This window comes from Protomyctophum parallelum (assembly GCF_964188405.1).
Source record: "Protomyctophum parallelum genome assembly, chromosome: 5".
NCBI lineage: Eukaryota > Metazoa > Chordata > Actinopteri > Myctophiformes > Myctophidae > Protomyctophum > Protomyctophum parallelum.
The window spans coordinates 10,577,808-10,598,807 of record NC_139702.1 but is presented as its reverse complement, the minus strand read 5'-3'; the positions used below and the strand labels follow the sequence as shown (position 1 = coordinate 10,598,807).

The window sequence follows — 21,000 nt, the reverse complement described above, 5'->3', positions numbered from 1 at the left end:
GCATTAAAATGGTCTCGCTTCCAATCTCCTGAAATAAGTGGTGTGTCTGGAGTCTGGACTGGAGTTAAATAAACGGATGGTCTCTTCCTCAGTAGCCTACTGCAGAGTGCAGAGGCTGTTCTGGTAACTGCGCTAGAACCGGGGGACGATGCTCCACGTCCGCAGCTCGTACCATCATGACCACAGACTTGACGGAGTACCACCAGCCGTGCCATGTGTACCAGACCACCCCGTCCTCTGTCATGGCCTGGTACGGTCCCTTGTAGTAGTGTCCGTTCAGGTTCCCAGACTCGCACCTGGAGAGAACAGAGGGGTGGAGAAAGATGAACTTAAATGTGCTCCTCAGAACTTATTGTGGGAATCACAGTTTGCACATGCAGTTTAATGCCGATCAGTCCCAACGGTGCCGGACATTAGCTTGTCACAGACAGACGGACGGATGGGCGCAAAAGGGGTGAAAACGTAGTTACTGTAATATGGATGGACTAGTACTGTAGTTGCTGTTACCTGGTCATTTTTCTGGGCATAAAAGGGACACAGACAGACATACTGTAGAAAAGGGACACGCACAGAAAGGAGGATACAACGGTAACCGGAGGGGTATTAGTTCCTAATGGGCATCAGCCAAGTCCTTCCATAAATGTGTCGACTCTCTGCGTGCAGTGTGCCACAAAATGCGAGAACCAGCTGACCGATTGTGTGTGCGTATCACTGAGGAGGACCCATGGTTGTGATGTCTCTAGTGGGAGGTTGGTCGGATCAGCGATTGTCCAAAAAATATAGGTAGTATAGATAAATCCGCAAATCCCCATTATAGCCCTATGGAGTACCCGACATCATAGTACAGGCTTCATACAGTAGACTGGCCTCGACGGACGCCTCACACAGAAGAATTTATGGGCATAAAAAGGACAGACACAGAGATCTCGACAGACAGACACTCAGACAGACAGACAGACAGAAAGAGAGAGAGATCATAATATCTGCACAAAAGGGAAACAGACTACTAGAGGACTGTAGGACACAGATAAAATGAATACCTGCTGAACCACCAGCCCGACTTGTCATGTCTGATGCAATTTGTGGCGCCTTCATCGTTGGGGTGGTCGTAGGTACTGAACTTGATCCCGTCTGATTCTGATCCTGGACCGGTCCATCTCTGTTGAGAAGCAGGGGGGGAGCTGCTGGCGATGGCATCACCAGCGTTGCCGGAGTACTGCCCCAAATGCAGCCGGTACTGGTCCTTAATTAAGAGAGATCACAACATTGACGTTGTATATTTAGGATTAGGAATCTATATATTTATTACAAAATACAATAATAGAGCTGTGGATATGAGACAGAAAGAAGGAGATGAGATAGAGTAAGAGGGGCTGGAGAGATGGAGGCAAGAGGTAAGGGAGTTTAGAGAGTGATGAACGATGAACACAAATTATGATTTTCACATGAGCAGTTATATTTGTTGAGCATGCACTTAGGCAGCCTACAGAGGGCGGATAGTTGAGGATAAGGTGGTAGTACAGTAGGTCAAATGTCCTTGATTCCTTGCATTTCAAGCTGCACCCAAGTTTTCACGGTAAAGGAGAGTAGTCTAAATACAGACTCCTCTTGTTATGAGAAAATAGAGGTGGGAAGCGTTAAAAAAAACGGAAAAGGACATGAGAGCAGAAGCAGATAAAGGGATGATTACAGTACAGAAAAGGCTGTCGCTGCCACTCTGCCGCACGTCATACCTCATCGCTGTCCACTTTGAAGTTCTTGTACTGTGCGTAGCGCTTCTTGTCCTCAAAGTCCTCCATGTCGATCCTCAGCTCATGTGCGCCTAGAAAACACTGGCTTAAAACCACTGAACCACTCAATAACCTAACAACTTAACCACAACCTTTCAAATTGAGCTTGTAGATCAGATATTTTAAGAAATAGTTGTCAAATTAGTTTTGACACAACCTATATACTATTATACATGACCAAAATTGGGATGCCATGATTAAAGTGTTTAAAGAGGCCACTGAAATACACCTTCTCCATTTGAGGCAATGCAATTCTTGTACTAGATAGAAAATATACACACACACACACACACACACACACACACACACACACACACACCGTCTTGGGTAAGTTGGTGAAGGGCATCATTGCCTAGCCAGAATTCTCCATCAGGGGAGTGCAGGTCTCCAAACCCGTGCTTATATTCCACCCATGCCCTGTTAGGACACACACACACACGCACATGCACACACACACGCACACGCACACGCACACCCGCACACGCACTCGCACACGCACACGCGCACGCGCACACGCACACACACACACGCACACGCACACGCGCACACGCACACGCACACGCACACGCACACGCACACGCACACACACACACACACACACACACACACACACAATAGAAGCAGTCCTTTAGTTACAAGTAAAAGTTTGGCATTCAAAATGTACCTGTGTAAAAGTACAAAAGTATTGGTATCAAAATGTAGTTAAAGTACCAAAAGTAGAAAGTACTCAATATGCAGAATTATGATTCTACGTTTTCAAAATGTATAAAGATAATTTTTGAACATTTTGAAATGTTTCAAATGGCCGAAATGTATATACAGTACAGTATAGAGCTGAAGTGGTCAATGTATGTTATGTAATTGTAGCCTAATCAAAGTTTTCAAATAAATGTAGTGGAGTACTGGAAATTGTAAATACTCAAGTAAAGTGCAAATACTTCAAAATTGTACTTAAGTAGGCTACAGTATTTCTGTAGCCTACCACTGGGTTTAGTGAATGCATGGTGTGTGGCGTCATCAGGCCGGCGGGTCACCCACCTGTCGAAGTTCTCGCTGCCATCCGTTCTCCTCTGGAAGACGGTCCATCCTCCTCCGTTGCTCATGTCACAGTAGACGCTGAGCGCCGTGGGAGAGCCATCTGGTCGCACCATGTACAGACCATTGGCCACGTTGCCGTCTGCAAACACATCCGAGCAGTCTGCACGCACGCACGCACGCACGCACGCACGCACACAGACACACCCACACACACACACACGCACACACACACACACACACACACACACACACACACACACACACACACACACACACACACACACACACACACACACACACACACACACACACACACACACACACACACACACACTGATGAAGACAAGGCTAGGCAGACAGGAGGGCAGGTGGGTCAGTAGGATGGCAAAGATTTGATGGATAGTTAGTTAGGTAAGGTAAGTATGTAAGAGGCAAGGAAGGGATGTATGCAGTCACTTATGCGGAAACCATATGCAAGGCTCCAACCTGCTCGTCAAGAACAATTAGGGAGAGAAGAGGTAGAGAAGGTCGTCCAATGATCCGTGGCGTTGACGGTTCAAATCCCGGCCCGGCAAGACACTGAACCCCACATTGCATCACTGGAGCCGAAGGTGGTTGCCACCATTGATGGCAACCACTACAACCACCACCACAGTAACGTGGGAAGTGATGCTGGCGTTGACCGTTCACCTTCACCTCCCAATGTACAGGTATGAATGAATGGACCATTGTAGGCGCCTTAAGTAGAGGCACGTAGCACTTGCATAGAAAAGCGATATAAAAATGCAATCCATCATTCATTATTATACCTCTATGGAAGGTGCCTTGGCCAAGGTGCATGTTGGGTATTTGCTGCAGCGTGTTGGCCTGGCTGAGATGCAGCTCCTGGATGTACTGGTGCTGCTGTTCCATCCCCCAAACCAACCGCTGGATCTCTGCCTCCAGATGAGCCACTATCTGCTCACATGGCAACGCGTACGGGACCTGACAGACGGACGGACGGACGGATGGACAGATGGACGGGGAGAGAGAGAGAGAGAGAGAGAGAGAGAGAGAGAGAGAGAGAAAGGAGGAGGGAGGGAGAGACAATGTGATGTGTACAACCCATATTTAAAACTTTCTCTATTTTATTGCAATGAGAGCGGCACCTGAATAGCGAACCCAAATATAATGTCACCTTTACAGGAATAAATGTACCCGTTTTAAATCTTGAAGCCTAATGTTTGTGTTCTGTGTGAATCCAATAGGCAACCTCCTGATGACAAAATCAAGCATTTTGGTAGTAGCCTATAGTTAGTTTATCTACATGTTACATAAACAGGCCTTGTCTTTACTTCTTTTTACACAGAGCAGACGTTTCGGTCCTCAGACAATCATCAACACTTTCATGCATGGCCTCTCGCACCTGTTTACAGAATCCAGCCTAGGTAAGCCCTACCTCCTTCACATAAACAGGCATACTTTTGTGTGATAATTAAAATCCATCGCATATCTTTCGATTCGATCGAAATAGTCAACCTATCTAGTGTCTCTATCTCAATGGATATCAAAATGGGGTCCACAGACCCTCTGGGTTCCTTGAGGGGGTTCCAAATGGACCCTTTCAGGTCTGCACCTCTGACAAATGGAATGGTTTGGTTGTATATACTCTCAACTTCAAGATGTATGGGTGTCCTAAAAATCAGCCATATCCTATTAAAAGAAAACACATTCCATGCATATAAAACGTATTATGACATGAAATGGGGAAATGCATGCTTTCTTACCGCCAGACAGACAGCCAGGTGAAGGACAACGACCGCTGATGTCCTCAACATTGCCATGGTGAGGAGGAGTCTCCAGCTGAAGACAGAATGAACCACTGGCACACTGCACTCTGTCTCACCTTATCTTCCTCTGCATGGCCTGCCCATTCAAGCCTCCACACTCACTCTGTCTCACCTTATCTTCCTCTGCATGGCCTGCCCATTCAAGCCTCCACACAGTGAAACCCTCAGTGTTCATCCCTCCATTCGTAACTCTTGAGTGTACAAAATGTACTTGGTTACATTTACACTAAGGCGTTTACAGTGTAACATCAAGGTTTTGTTTTTCCCACGATAACTGTGTACAGCTATGAATACATTGGGATTTCTATCCGGAATACAGTGGTGTAAAGCAACTAAGTACATCTACTCAAGCATTTTGAGTTATTATTTTTTAATTATTATTTAATGTTTTTAGTAATTCCAGTTTTCTGTACTTTTACTTCTACTCCACTAAATATCTTAGAGGCAATTGTACACACTATTACCGAGAAGAACGCATCCACCTGGTGATGGCAGACTGCTGGGCGAGCGCTGGCGCTTTGGCATGGGGGGGTCAGATCAACATATGGCATGAATTCTGTACTCACCTGTGTTTTGTGCGGGTGACACACATAAAAAATATGGACAAAGCGTTCGCCGGGTCTAACATGGACGTAAAATGAAGCCTGTTATTCCTGCACTGTAAGTCGCCATCTTTCTAGATCCGTTTGGTACCAGCTGGCCATTGGCTGGCTCCGTTTTGGACCAGCTGGCCATTGGCTGCCCAGACAACGAGGCGGGACTTCCCCCCTTCTTCTCCGTTGGTTTTTATTTTGACTCGAGTGGGAGGGGAATCCCGATCATAGACTGTAACGGTAGCCACGCCCCTCAGAACATACGCGATGGTTTTTTTTCTTTATGGTCATTTTTTTAATTAATGGGACCATAATTTTCCAAAAAGAATATTATGACATTAGAAATGAGACTTTAAACTAGTGACTGGAAGAAGAAAGTATTCATGACCATGTTTATTAAGGTAATACAGTCTAGGTGAAGTTGGGCCAAAATACATGGGCCTCTATGGAGCTATGGGGCTTTTTGGGTCCAGTCCAGCGCCACAACAGGCCATTATATGAACTACCGATTTCAAATGAGGCTTCACGAAATATCTGGCTGACTGCCCCCCTGGGGTGACACAAAGCGGGGGGGAGGGACTCAATCTGTGGGGAATGTATAGACGTGATGAAACACAGTGTGCATCTGCATACTGACCTGACGAAGATCTACTAAGATCGAAACGTTCTCTTTTATTCAATAAAGTAATTATTTACCAAAAGAATGGTGTGCGGGCCCTATACCTCCTTCCACGATTGCCTTATTGGCCCATGCACCCACTGTCGAGGTGCGTGTACATATATATGCTATGAATTCTGTACTGGCCATATATGGAGCGTGTCTTGACTGTACAGGGTTTGATGAGGTCAGATCAACATAAGGAATGTCAGAACAGGTCAGCTCCATATATGGAGATCTAAGGGTGGCAGCGAGGACAGTGTCTTAAGTATACAGGGTTTGATGAGGGCCCTATGGGGCCTACATGTTGAGAACCCTAGTTTTCTATATTGCAGTATTGATACGTTCACTAAGTAAAACATGTGAGTACTTTTTCCACCACTGCTGGAATTGTAGCCTAACACATCTGTCAGGGTCCCTGATTCTCAACGTTTTTAATGGACCCCCAGTTTTATATTTTATATGCATGGCTACGCCACAGACCCCCATTTGAAACATTTTGAAACATCTACTCGGTAGGCAGAGATGGGCAAAATACATTGAAAATGTATTTTGATACAAAATACAAATACTGGGTCAAAACATTTATCTAAATACAAAATACAAAATACATCTTCCATCCCAGCGAAATACAAATTACAAAATACAGAAAAAGTATTTCAAATACGTATTTCAAATACATGTATTTCAAATACTGCCCATCTCTGATGGGCAAAATACATTGAAAATGTATTTTGATACAAAATACAAATACTGGGTCAAAAAATGTATCTAAATACAAAATACATCTCATTTCTTCCATCCCAGCGAAATACAAATTACAAAATACAAAAAAGTATTTCAAATACGTATTTCAAATACATGTATTTCAAATACTGCCCATCTCTGTCGGTAGGCCTACAATTAGCAAGAGTGTACAGAATGATGTATCCAAATGGACTTGTTAAGCAGAGGACGAAAATACCGACATCAAAAAGTATTTTGATACAAATTACAAATAGCCCTACTGGGTCAAAAATGTAGGTCTATGATGACAAAACAATACAAAATACATCATACATGTATTTGTATTTAAGATACAAATATTGAAAATACATTTCATAACAACTGATGAAAAAGTTGAATGAATTCTGCAGCATAGTGATCCATCAATTCCATAGAGGGCCAATTATAGCCTATTTTTTATTTTGTGATTTTGCAATTAGACTGCCTTTCCACCTGTTCCATCTGTCTTTACCTTTACTGTAGTGTGTGTAGCCTTATATTATAATCGAGTTTCATTGGTCCCGTGGTCCGGCCTACGGATACGGAATTGTTTAAACTATAATCTTTTTCAAGGAAACCATTATTTTAATGAGGCCAATGTCTGAAGGGTCTGAAGGGCATTGCGGTTGTTGTAGGCCTGCCGCCTAGTAGAGTTTTAAAGGAGGCCTGCACTGTGCACATACTTCCTGGGTGTATTTGGACGGATACTGTTCGGAGATTTCAACAAGACCTACCATACAAGCTGCTTTGGTCAAAAATAAAATGTCAACCTTTCGTATACAGGTGAGGTGAGGCGTTTTTGATCCATTTTAATCCTAGCGGTTGCGTAGGTAGGCTACTAATACTATAGCCTACGCATATTATGGCAAGCCCCAAGAAGATGCAGGGTAGTTTGCCATTTCAGTGCCAACGCCGACATCTAGTGGTCAAATAACTGAATAAACTTTCTTTCTTTCTTTCTTTCTTTCTTCCTTTCTTTCTTTCTTTCTTTCTTTCTTTCTTTCTTTCTTTCTTTCTTTCTTTCTTTCTTTCTTTCTTTCTTTCTTTCCTTCAGAGGCTATGTGTGTTGGTCCACATATAATAGCCAAATAAATAAATACATAAAAATGGTAGGCTACTGTAATGTTACTACTATACTGTGTTTCTCTGAAACTAAACTTGATGAGTTGGCTGCAATTCGAAACTGGCCTCTGTAAAATCTGAATCCCCCCCACCCCCCCACCCCATTTCCCTCACTGTATATTGTATATTTTCCCAGTGCTTGTATATTTTCCCTTTTTTGCTTCCCATATGATGAATTCCTGTTCTGTTCTTTAGCTACATAGAAATGTCTATTTGTATGTCTCTAAATGGTTGTATGTCTTTAAATGTTTTGATGAATTGAACAATGTGGACCCTGTTGTAAACAAGTGTAATGCTTAATTGGGTCGTCCACTCACAGTTGACAGTCTTTGTATTGAGTTTGTGCTTAAAATGTACTGTAAATTCTACAAACTGTTAATAAATATTTCAATCAATCAATCAATCTACTGCAAACTACTTAAGTTACTTCAACTGGTCCAGTTGGCATGGAAAAGCTTGAGAACCTCTGTGCCAGGGTTGGTGGCACCAACTTGGTGCCATCTATTCTATTCTGATAGCCAAATGAAAACCATGCATAACATCTCTTCTCCTTCTTTTTCCCTCAGCCACCTGGTTATTGTTTGTGGGGTTACCCAACAAATAATGCTGCCATCATAATCTACATCATCATCATGATATGCACAAACACACTGACCAGTGTGTCCACACTCCTGTAGGCCAGGCAGTAGCACTGACTCATCTCATCACACTCCTGTAGGCCAGGCAGTAGCACTGACTCATCTCATCACACTACAATTTACAATTTACAATTTAGGCATTTAGCAGACGCTCTTAATCCAGAGCGACTTACATTTAGGCAAGAACAAAAGCATGGGAATACATCACATAAAAGCATTTATCATGAAACATGCGTAAGCTAAGAAGGTAACAGTGGAATATCTATATGATGAAACTATACATACACTATACATAATAAACTATACATATTCACTACTATGCTATACATATGTACTATGGCGTGCTATGACTATATACAATACAATTATAGTGCTGTCTACATAACATGCTATAAGTCTAAGTCAAATGCTATCTAAGCCAACAGAACACTCCTGTAGGCCAGGCAGTAGCACTGACTCATCTCAGCACACTCCTGTAGACCAGGCAGTAGCACTGACTCATCTCAGCACACTCCTGTAGACCAGGCAGTAGCACTGACTCATCTCATCACACTCCTGTAGGCCAGGCAGTAGCACTGACTCATCTCAGCACACTCCTGTAGGCCAGGCAGTAGCACTGACTCATCTCAGCACACTCCTTCCTGTAGGCCAGGCAGTAGCACTGACTCATCTCAGCACAAAGCAAGCAGAAGCACTTAATTGTCTTTAGTCATAGTGATACACAAGCTTATGATGCCTTCATTACTAGGCTAGTTCCAAAGATCTAACTCTTGCCTTTTAAGCATATAGGGTTATAATAATAATAATAATAATAATAATAATAATAATGAATGACAACTAATTCGGATAACATCGTCTGAAGGATCTGGAAGCCAAACAAAAATGAGGGTTTTTTACTCTTATACTTTTATGCACACAAGATGTAAAGCACAACCTTGAACCTTGAACAATAATTACACCAGGCTAGTACATAGGCGGAGCTTGAAGTTGACGCTGGGGGGTGCGACTGCTTGGCCAACGATTTTTTTAACCTTTATTTTATTATTTTAGCGTTTTTACAATGCCCTAACCCCTAAAAATGAGTTATTTAGGTAGTACAGCAGCTCACACACATGCACTACAGCCATACAGCGAGTCATCATATCATGATAAGAGAGATGATTACAAAGTACAGTCAGAAGCCAGAAGGTATTAAAGTTAAAGTTAAAGTTATTTTTTTTCAGGGGGTGCAGTGCACCCCCTGAACCCCCCCAAGCTCCGCCCATGGGCTAGTACTAGTAGGCCTAATAAAACATGAAAAGGACCATGTCGCTTTTTCCCCGCCCTACGGCAGTGGTTCCCGAACCTTTTAGCCCGTGAAAATATTCTTCAATATTTGTTCTAATTTGTGGAATTTCATAGAATTTTTTTCTTCATGACATTACTGAAAACAATCTTTGGATTTTGTTATTAATTCATGAAAAGTTTTGCTTCTTTGGGAATGTTTTCTGAAAATGTTTTGAAATAATAATAATAATAATACATTATTATTATTATTGTTTTATTATGATTAACAATAACAATAACAATAATAATAATACATTGTTATTATTGTTTATTATGATTAATAATAAACAAAATAAAAAAAAACAAATGTAGGGAACCAAAACTAAGTAGAGTGTCCGCGACCCACAAATGGGCCCCGACCCACTGTACAACATACAGTGTGCGCATGCGCCGTTGCAGCCATGGTAAATCCTTCCTCCTCAACGAAGGATCCGTGTGTGTTGTTGTGAGCTGTCACACACACACACACACACACACACACACACACACACGGACACACGGACACACTCACGGACACACACACACACACACACACACACACACACACACACACACACACACACACACACACACACACGGACACATACATACATACATTCAGTACACGCTCACATATAGACACACGCACACACGATCATGGAACGGATTCCACACTGCACTTTAAATTACAGCTCGTTTGTCGACACCCTGTCGACTGATCGACGCTGATGGGCTTGGGATTATTATTTTAACATGCAGCGACAATAATAATAATAACAATTAAACACCAGAAACGCATACCGGGATTATTATTATCATTCTAATATTGTCATTCCTGCTCTCATCCTCCTCCCCGTGCACCATTTTGACTGGAGACTGGAGGCTCGGCTTGGTCAGTGATGGAGCACATCCGAACGCCCAAGGTAGGCACTTGTTCCAGCTGGCTATAGAGCGATCCTCAGTCCTCACCGTTATAACAATACACCACTTTTCTTTAATAATCTCATCATTTTTGTCATGGTGCATTTAAGTTCTCTTTCTTGACCCGCATTCAACCTTGTGAACGATTTTTAGGAGCATCTCTCTCTCTCTCTCTCTCTCTCTCTCTCTAGTCTCTTATGATGATCAGTGCCATGCATGCACTGTTGTGTGATGCAATATGCATGAATATGATGACCATTGCAGTGCAATCTCTGTGCACATTATTGAGTCAAATCGTTTTACTGCCATATGGACACGTCACCGATGATGAACTATTGTTGTATATAAAGTAAACCTCTATGAATCGACAGTCCACTGTCTTTGCCCTGTAATTATGAGTGTGTCAGTGTCATCATCATCTGCTGAGGCTCAACCATGACGTTGCATTGTGCTGGAGGTTACCCACCATTTTCCTCTTTTATTGTCTGACAGACACCCTGGCAAAGGCGTACAGGACCAGTGATGTAAATGATGTAATGTGTCCACGGGGACCCAGGGATCAGGTCTTTTAGATAGGTCCGAGGGGGACATTGTTTGTATGAGTCCTACTTCAACGACGTCAGAGTACAGTACTGAGTACAGTATTGCATCCCAGGACCCCCGGAGGGTGACATGATTGTGTCCTTTTCTCAATGTAGTTTTCCCATCAATGCATTGGTGTGGTTGACCTTAAAACGGTAGTCCCTACCGGTGTGATTTGGACTTAAGGATGCAGGATGCAGGCTATTTGCATCACTGCAGCACATACACATCATCATCATCATCACCATGATTCATCATCTCTTACAGAAGAATACATGCACACGAAGCCTCGATGCTGAGAGTGAGCTTCATGCGTAACATCATGTAATCTGCCATGTTTACCTACACATACAGTAGGCTACTGTAGCAGACATGATTATACACACAGCCAGGCCAGCCATGCTTCAGGCTGTATACAGTCAGGAGCTGCACTGCCGAATGACTGGCAGTGATTTCCTGCCAGATGTTTGTGGAAGTGATTCATTAGATCACTTGTCTCTGTCGAGTCACGACTCTTGACATGTCGAGTGTTGTGAATGAAGTTACAGGCCTTTTTGACTCCGGAGAGTTTCCCCGTCCTATTGCATTTCAAATTAATGTTAAATCCAATGAATAACTGCAGAAAATGAATGAGTGAAACTGCTAGTTGTAAAAAAAAGAAAAAGAAAAAAGAAGTAGGTCTTGAAGAGCCAATACTATTGAATAAAGATGGACTGAACTTGCCTGTTGGGCAACCTGGGTGCAAACTCCACTTGCCCAAACGTTTTATTTTCTTCTACTTACCACATTATTGTCGACCCCTGCATGTGACTGAGGCACCTGACCAGGCAGCATATCGAGTCTCACGACACGTTCTGACTAGGGATGCACCGATCCGATACTCGTATCGGAGATCGGCGCCGATCCAGGCTAAAATTCTAGATCGGGTATCGGATCGGTGGCCGATCCATTATCCGATCCGATCCGATAATTATGTGTAATTACAGTATGAAAACAACTCTACCTCCTCTGTGACACAGTAGTGTAGTATTGACAGTATAACATGTGGAATGCAGCCAGGCTAGCCTGCGCACACATTAACCTGGTCTAATTGTTGCAGTTATTTAATAAATAATTCAGTGCATTTATATCTGTGTTTGTTACATTTTGTTTTACAAAGTTGGGAAAGTAATGTTTAAGTCAAGCCTTGATGTTGCCTTACACAAAATAATGATTCCAGACTCCACACAGTGAGGCATACAGCTTAATAGGTTATTACGTTTCTTTGTGGGGGGTATCGGATCGGTACTCTGTATCGGCAGATACTGGACCCCCATGTATCGAAATCGGTATCGAATGCCAAAAAGCCGGATCGGTGCATCCCTAGTTCTGACGTTTATTAATTGCATACAGAGGACATCTAGTATAGTCTACTCTATACACCTATAGCTTAGTTCAGAAACAAACAGTATTGATTATATGAGTACAGAAGTAGGCTACACAATACAATTTACAAATGAGTGCAGTGCCTCAGTATTCTAGGATGTAGGATCACAGCCTCAGTCAGAACCTAGCATGCAGTCTAACAATATACTATCAAAATAATGTAGACGAGTTGTGTTCTAGTTTGCTTCACAAACTGGTCTTGCACACGTGTGACGATTCTCAAATCCATAGAACAGTTACAGTATAATAAGAGTGCACTTATTAAGGTGTTTGAAAGGAACCATCACTCATATCTCCAGTTTCTCCACTGTAACATCAAGGTACAGTTTCTTGAGTTTTGCCAAGAAGGCTAGTGTTATATACTGTACCTACATGGTCTGTGTGCCTGCCTCCCCTGAGGGAATTCATGAAACGGAAGCCTGGTATAGGAATCAGCACTAGAGGGGACGGCAAAGCGCTTTCGGTACAAACATCCTGGCTGTTTGATCTGGAATGATCTAGCTTTGACCATGAGAGATTGTCCTTCATTTCCATCCTTTTAAGTTCAATCTAAAAAGAAAAAAAGGTTACTCGACATTTCGACAAGACAACCAAACCTGCTTCCATGTATAGTCTAATAGTCTAGTGCACTTTGACAGCGTATCCTGTATAACCTTGAAAGCAATACTGCACTTTATGCATAAGTTCCTTTTAGTTACAAATCTGTATTGCCCTATAAAAACGCTGCTAAACCATATAGATTCACTTTGTACTGTACCTTTGTACATGGTTCTATGTATGATTTAATGCTTTGTTTCCTAATGTAATGTATTCCACTGTCGGCCTGTTTGTTTTTGACCAGCCACCACAGTATGACTTTTAGTAAGCGACCACGAATAGGCCCCCAAAAGGCAAAAGACAGCAAAAAGGTGCGCATGTGCATTGTGCATTGTGCAGGGGTCCGACGCATGCACGGCCACTGCATGAGCGTGCATGCATGAAAGCCCCCTCCCCTCACACTATCAGCTTCTGACTAGGGGAAACACGGACGGCGGTGGCTCAGGGGTAGAGTGGCTGGATGGTAACCGCAAGGTTGCCAGTTCGAACCCAGGCTCCCCAGATTTTTTTTTTTTTTTTTAAGATATTTTTTTGCGGCTTACGCCTTTTATTAGTTTTTTGAAGGGACAGACAGTAGGCTGACAGGAAACGGGAGAGAGATGGGGGAAGACATGCAGTAAAGGCCGTGTCGGGCTCGGGAGTCGAACCCGCGGCACACTGCGACTGGATTACCAGTCGGGTGCCCAGACGGTTACGCCACCGCCTGGGCCGGCTCCCCCAGAATTAACGTCGGAATTGTCCTTGAGCAAGACACTGAACCCCTAATTGCTCCTGATTGGTGCCTTGCATGGTTTCGGGCGCCATCGGTGTATGAATGTGTGTGTGAATGGCTGAATGTAAGGCACAATCTATTGGATAAAGGGTAAAGGCACTATATAAATGCACCATTTACCATTTACTGTGTTTTGTGTGGGGACTCTGCAGATCTAGCATCTTTGATAAATCTGGTGTATTTATGTTGAAGTGTATTTATGTTGAATTCATAATGTCCATTATATTCAATGTCCCGTCCAAATAAACAAATAAAGTAAAGAGGTTTTATCATAGGGGGGGGGGGGGGGGGGGGGGGATACATACCACCAAGTGACCTGGCTGATAAGCAGTGAGTGACCGTGATGTCGCAAGCATAATCAGTACCAGTCAAAAAGGTCAAGCAGGTCAAGCCCAAGATATATCATAACGTTGATTCTATCCGCTGTTGAGCCACATCCCACGTGACCCCATATGCCTACCTAAAGTGTGTGTGTGTCTGTGTGTGTGTCTGTGTGTGTGTGTCTGTGTGTGTCTGTCTGTCTGTGTGTCTGTGTGTGTCTGTGTCTTCCAGGTGGAAAATGTGCGTTTGCTGGCCCGTTCCTCAGGTCAGAGGAAGCCCAGTGTGGGCACGCTGTACCTCTCTGCCACACACACCATCTTTGTAGAGAGCAACCCAGAGACACGCAAGGAGACCTGGGTAAGTGGCAGTGGGGAGGGGAGGGGGGCAGGTGGTAAGTGGCAGTGTGGAGGAGGGGGCAGGTGTGGTTATCCTAAAGCTAGCCTCCCTATTCTGGGGCAGAAAATGGCAGATCCATAAGCTTTCAACTTAACACAACACGGCCAAATACATATGAATTTGCTGGTCCATGTCACAGCAGTAACGGTTGCATTCCCCACTGCAGTCACGAGTGCTGCTTAATTGATTGATTGATTGATTGACATTTATAATATTTCACAGTTTGTAGAACGGGTACATTTCAAACGAAAGCACAAGTCGACACAAGAACTGCTACTTTGAGGACGAAACCATGAAAAGCACTAAGACTTGTTTAAAAGTCATTGAGCATGACACTATTAATTAAACCCATTTAGACCTGACCTCAAATTTCTTTAAACATCTTAAAAAAAAAATCTGTGGTTCTCAATATTTAATGCCAAGAACCCCAAAAAGTATATGTAATATGCCTCCGCCCCCCATCTGAAAATATGTTTCCAGGGACCACCCAGAAGCAAAGATTTGAGTTAAAATGTTTAAAAAAATCGAAAACAGCAGACCTAGAAGTTATAGCGCGGCACATGGTGCCGCGCTATGAGCTTGTAGATCTACTATTTTTCAATAGTTAAAACACCAAAGGGTTAAACCCCTACTTGATTGCTTAGTAAGATCGATCTGGAGGATAACAGTGGCTGAAATGTAAATGAGTGTCGTGTGTACAACTTAACGTTTATCAATTAGAGGGTAGGATGCTGACGATGACTGTAGCATCTCCCCACACAGATACAGTAAGGAGTCAAATTCTTTACTAGATTAGGTCTGGACTCTGGAGAGGAGGAGAGGAAGTAGAGTTGCAACGCCAGGATTCGGCTTAGAGTCTGTTCTGATATAATAGCCTCGACATTATCGTTAATTAATTAATTCCAAGAAAGTGCAGTGGTATGTTAAAAAAACAGTATTACTGTGACAAGTGAAGGTCGCTTGTTTCTAGAGGGACCCACTTTGGGTGCATAATAAGTCACAAATTTTAACCACTCACAAACACTTTTATACTTTTCTGCATGATGGTGCCACGCTGTGAAACACGTGGTCACATCGGGGAAAGGTATTCATTCAGCTTGTAGAGTGGCTATTTGAGCTGTTTCTGAAAGGTTGCCATAGCCTTTGGAAAGTTGGGAGGAGATTTTGACATTTTTCACCTACATTATGCCCAATTAGAGACACCAGGTTGAAAGTGGTTAATGGTGGCTCAGAGGAGAGCTTTAGGAGTTCAACGAAACATCATTTGCCAGTGTCAGTCCCTGGCACAGACGCATGGGTGCTGGATGGGGCCTGGCATTACATAATGTCCACTACCAGTGGCTTTGAGCAAGCCACCGGCTCTGTCCTGGCAACCGGCTTCGCCTGTGACCTCTGTGATGAAGTGGGCTGTGTGATAGGTCGGGCGTTGACACTAAGGGTTGCCCACCTGCCCATGGAAGGTAAATAAAACGTTCGGGCAGGTGGAGTAAATAAGAGCACTGTTGGCCTATGATTTGCTGTTTTCACTGTTTCTACACTTAAAAATTTAAAAATAACAAGTTTGAATAGCTATGTAGGTATTTGTCATAACTAAAATGAGGTATGATAAAAAACAATGCTATAGCAACAGTAAACTGATATTGTAGATCACAAGACCTATTACACACACACTATCACACTCACATACACAAATTACACAATGCAGCCATCTGCATTCATATCACAAGATACCGGTAGGCCTGTATTATGCAAAAAAAAGTCATTGACGTTAGTGGCTTTCAATTCCATAGACAAACAACGAAAAAGTGTGTGTGTGTGTGTGTGTGCTCGTGAGCATGAAGTCCAAATGTCACACACAAGCGTAATCTGCCGTAAACCGAGCGTCGTCAGAATGAGAAGAGAAATCCATGAAAGACATTCGAAAACACAATCTGACATGAAACTGACTAGTGAGACAGTCACGTGAGTCCATCACTTCCTTATTGGCTGGCTCTACTCACTTCCCTTCCATCCTATATTCTAATTGGCTAATGGGAGGGGGACCACGGTCACGGCACTCTGAGATGACCATCAAACCTGTGTGTGTGTGTGTGTGTGTGTGTGTGTGTGTGTGTGTGTGCAGGTGCTCCACAGCATGGTGGGCGGTGTGGAGCGGCTACCGCCCACGCCCACAGGAAGTCAGCTGGTCCTGCGCTGTAAGAACTTCCGGGTCATCCAGCTCCTCATTCCACAGGAGAGAGACTGCATGGACGTGCACGCCTCCCTCACCAGGCTGTCACGACCAGGTGTGGCTGTGTGTGTGTGTGTGTGTGAGAGAGTGAGAGAGAGAGAGAAGAGACTTTTGTCACATGCCTCCCTCACCAGGCTGTCACGACCAGGTGTGACTGTGTGTGTGTGTGTGTGTGTGTCTGCATACATGTGACTATGGTATGAATGTGTTAGCTGTGCGCCCGCGAGCGTGTGTGTGTGCGTCGTGCGTGCGTGAATGCATGTAGTCTTCTGTGCACACATACAGTACATGCTCACATGCGTGCACTGCACAGACTACACACACACACACACACACACACACACACACACAGACGCACATTTAAATTGTATTAATTGCCTTAATGATAAAGCACCATGTTCTGCATGCTCAGATAGAAAACGCAGGGAAGTTGGAAGCGTCTGCTAAATGCGTCTCCTCTCCTCTCCTCTCCTCTCCTCTCCTCTCCTCTCCTCTCCTCTCCTCTCCTCTCCTCTCCTCTCCTCTCCTCTCCTCTCCTCTCCTCTCCTCTCCTCTCCCCTCCCCTCCCCCTCCCCTCCCCTCCCCTCCCCTCTCTCTCCTCTCCTCTCCTCTCCTCCCCTCCACAGAGAAGTACAGTGAGCTGTACTGTCTGTCCTTCAACCCCAACGTGAACAAGGAGGAGAGAGGCGAGTCGTGGAGCTTCCTGGACCTGTCGGCTGACTACAGGAGGATGGGCGTGCCCAACAACCTGTGGGTCGCCACGGCAGCCAACAGCGAGTACAGGGTCAGTCTGATGGCATTCTTCACATACACCATGTTTAGCTTAGATCAGTGGGTTCAACCCTATCAAGGACCAGCCAACAGCGAGTACAGGGTCAGTCTGATGGCATTCTTCACATACACCATGTTTAGCTTAGATCAGTGGGTTCAACCCTATCAAGGACCAGCCAACAGCGAGTACAGGGTCAGTCTGATGGCATTGTTCACTTACACCATGTTTAGCTTAGATCAGTGGGTTTCAACCCTTTCAAGGACCAGCCAACAGCGAGTACAGGGTCAGTCTGATGGCATTGTTCACTTACACCATGTTTAGCTTAGATCAGTGGGTTTCAACCCTTTCAAGGACCAGCCAACAGCGAGTACAGGGACAGTCTGATAGTATTCTTCACATACACTATGTTTAGCTTAGATCAGTGGGTTTCAACCCTTTTCATATCGAGGACCATTATTTATTCGGCATTTGAGCCGCAGACCATCATTTGATTTAGATTTCGTTTTTTGTGGCTTTCGCCTTTTCTTATTTTATATTTTTTATGGAGGGATAGACAGTAAGCAGGCTGACAGGAAATGAGGAGAGAGATGGGGGGGGGGGGGGGGGGTGACACGCAGTAAAGGCCGTCGGGATCGGGAGTCGAACAGTGTGAGACATTTCAGACCTGTGTCCACAGTTTGTGTTGCATTTGCATTAATTCAATATAAATAAATACGGTAACCTAAAAAAAGAAAGTGATATAAGAAAGAAAACATGACAGGGTTTAATAATGGCATGGAACTCAAAGACACACACACGCACGCACGCACACGCACACGCACACGCACACGCACACACACACACAGACCCATTTCTCACCTCCTACCTTGAAAGTCGGTTTATTGGGCGTGTTTGTTCATATTTAACCCATTTTGGGTTAAATATTATGTTGCATTATGTTGTGCTTTGGCTATTTTTGAAAAATCTAAGAACGACTGACATAGAAACATAGCTTTTTCAGAAAACTGTCAGGTTGTAGAAGACATTTTTAGAATCTGATCTCAGGTCAGAATGTGTTAATTTAAGTTGGTGCATTGCTGTTAGTCACAGAAAGAAAGTGGTTCCCTTCCCGTATAGCTGGTGCTGTTTGCCTTGTACTGCTGCAGGATTTACAAGGTCACAGATAAGATAAAGCATGTCTCTCTCTCTCTCCTGCCAGGTCTCACATATCAGTGTCTGTTCTGTACACAGCAGAATGCTGAGTGTTCATTTTACCCATGGAGTAAAGTTCTCAGTCGCCGCGACTGATTTCAGTCATTTGGATTCTATAGGAGCCAGTGTGTCTTCTATGGAAGCATGTTGCATAGCGTAAATAAATAGACTATCTACATGCTTATAGATGGGCTATTTCCGGTTATCTTTCTTTTCTAAAGATTAGAGCATCAAACTAGCAATATGCTTAGAAGCATCTTCCATTGCGTGTGTGGTCCTCCTTTAATACTGTTTCAAAAATCACATAACAAAGGGCGCCCACTGGCCTAGTGGTCCAGGCGCATCATGCCACATATAGGCTCTGGCCTGACGAGTCCCGGTCATGACGACCTTTGCTGCGTGTCTCTCCCCTTCTCTCTCTCCCTCTTTCCTGTCTGTCTTCACTGTAACTATAAATTAAGGCACAAAAGCTAAACAAAATAATCTTAAAAAAAACCCCAAAAAAGAATCTCACAACTAAAACTAAACAATGGAGAGAAACCAAAACAAAAACAGAATGTGGTGTGGAAGGCTATTCTATGGGCTGGGAGTGAGTTCCAGAGAGATGTGGTGGAACATTATAAGTTAAATTTATACACGTTGTATGCCTTTGTTGCACAAAGAAATCAGCCTGTCTCTAAGCTCACACTGTGTCACAATGCAACATGATGCGTGTGAGCTTGTGGCCTGCCATTGTTACACGACACGTTGTTTTACTTCCTTATGTGGATTCATTCAATCAGGAAAGCTCCGCACATAGTGGACAATATTGAATATCTCATAGTGAAATGACATTTCATTAGTGTTACTGTTCACTGTATTCCAGTATTTGCTTTATCAATGGTATTATACTGTAGTAGGAACTTAGAAGACATGTATTTGGTGTCTCTCTCCTTTCTCCCGATACTATGAGAGAAACATACAGTACATATTATGATGTACCGTATCTCTCTGCCTTGTTTCTCCCCCCGCATTCCGTCTCTCTCTCTCTCTCTCTCTCTCTCTCTCTCTGTCTGTCTGTGTCTCTCTCTCTCTACTAGGTGTGTGACACGTATGCAGCAGAGTTGTTTGTTCCCAAGTCAGCCACACCTGCCATCATCGTAGGAAGCTCCAAGTTCAGGAGCCGCGGACGCTTCCCTGCTCTGTCCTACTTTCACCAGGACACCCTGGTCAGTGACACGCACGCACGCACGCACGCACGCACGCACGCACGCACGCACGCACGCACGCACGCACGCACGCACGCATGCACGCACGCACGCACGCACGCAGAAAAACAGTCATAAGTAAACCATCTGATGAAGGGCAGCGCTTGTTCAATTGTCACTCTGAGAGTTAGCACTAGAATGTGTTAGGGAACTACTAGGCCTCGCCGCCTCGGTACCCAAGCTTTTATTTGAGTTTGTTCGCATTCAGCTCAAAATGAAATCCTGGGAGTAGACCAGAAATCACACAGGTACGGGCCAGGCTAGGAACCTACAGGAAGGAGTCTGTTGTTGAAAGACTGGGATGAAGGAAACTCACATCAGCAAAGCGCCGCGTTTCCAGCTTGCAGATCTGCTACAGTGAAATTGATGCTTTCGTGTGACGCTTGTTTTTTTCCTTTAAGGATTTTTTCTCTTCTTTTTCTGCTTTTATTGATAGGCTGAAAGTAGTCTGACAGGAAATGGGGAGTGAGATGGGGGGGAAGACCTTAGAGTATATATGAATAGAGACGGCACCGGGCTTCTCCTCCCATCCACTTGCATTAAGTTGCTCAAAAGCGCATGAGGCGATTTCACTCCTCCTTCCGGGTGGGAACAGAGTGCATTCTGGGATGGATTGGGCCCAATTCACGTGCGTTCACGTATGAAATGACGTTCACGTGTCATCATGAACGTGCGCAATGATAGTCAACGGATGTGTTTTGGCCAGCGCTGCAATACCAAATTCGGCCACTATGTCCATTTCACCTCAGGGTTTCCTCCGGGTGCCGTCTCTACTCATAATATGCGTTCAGATGCCGACGGCCTGTCT

At 44.0% G+C, this 21,000-nt stretch overlaps 3 protein-coding genes across 4 annotated transcripts in view; 2 read left to right on the top strand and 1 right to left on the bottom strand.

Moving 5' to 3' along the window:
• LOC310859021 (uncharacterized protein) overlaps positions 1-21,000 on the top strand; it is a 428,722-nt gene that overhangs the window by 95,647 nt on the left and 312,075 nt on the right. The gene's annotated exons all lie outside the window — the stretch shown is intronic.
• Positions 89-4,677, bottom strand: LOC310859237 (fibrinogen-like protein 1; the record flags this gene model as incomplete). The annotated part of the gene is made up of 7 exons (XM_083765639.1): positions 4,595-4,677; positions 3,638-3,812; positions 2,829-2,988; positions 2,110-2,207; positions 1,734-1,822; positions 1,041-1,243; positions 89-296 (listed from the first exon to the last, which is right to left on the bottom strand). The coding sequence occupies exons 1-7, from the start codon at positions 4,649-4,651 to the stop codon at positions 89-91; spliced, it is 990 nt and encodes a 329-aa protein (XP_083621765.1). The 5' UTR covers positions 4,652-4,677.
• LOC310858679 (phosphatidylinositol-3-phosphate phosphatase MTMR7-like) overlaps positions 10,345-21,000 on the top strand; it is a 23,390-nt gene continuing 12,734 nt past the window's right edge. For both annotated transcript variants that reach the window (XM_083764895.1, XM_083764896.1), the window contains exons 1-5: positions 10,345-10,661; positions 14,588-14,713; positions 16,875-17,037; positions 17,609-17,766; positions 20,025-20,153. In XM_083764895.1, coding sequence (XP_083621021.1) covers positions 10,638-10,661; positions 14,588-14,713; positions 16,875-17,037; positions 17,609-17,766; positions 20,025-20,153 — 600 coding nt within the window. In that variant the 5' untranslated portion in view covers positions 10,345-10,637. The remainder of the gene's footprint in view (positions 10,662-14,587; positions 14,714-16,874; positions 17,038-17,608; positions 17,767-20,024; positions 20,154-21,000) is intronic.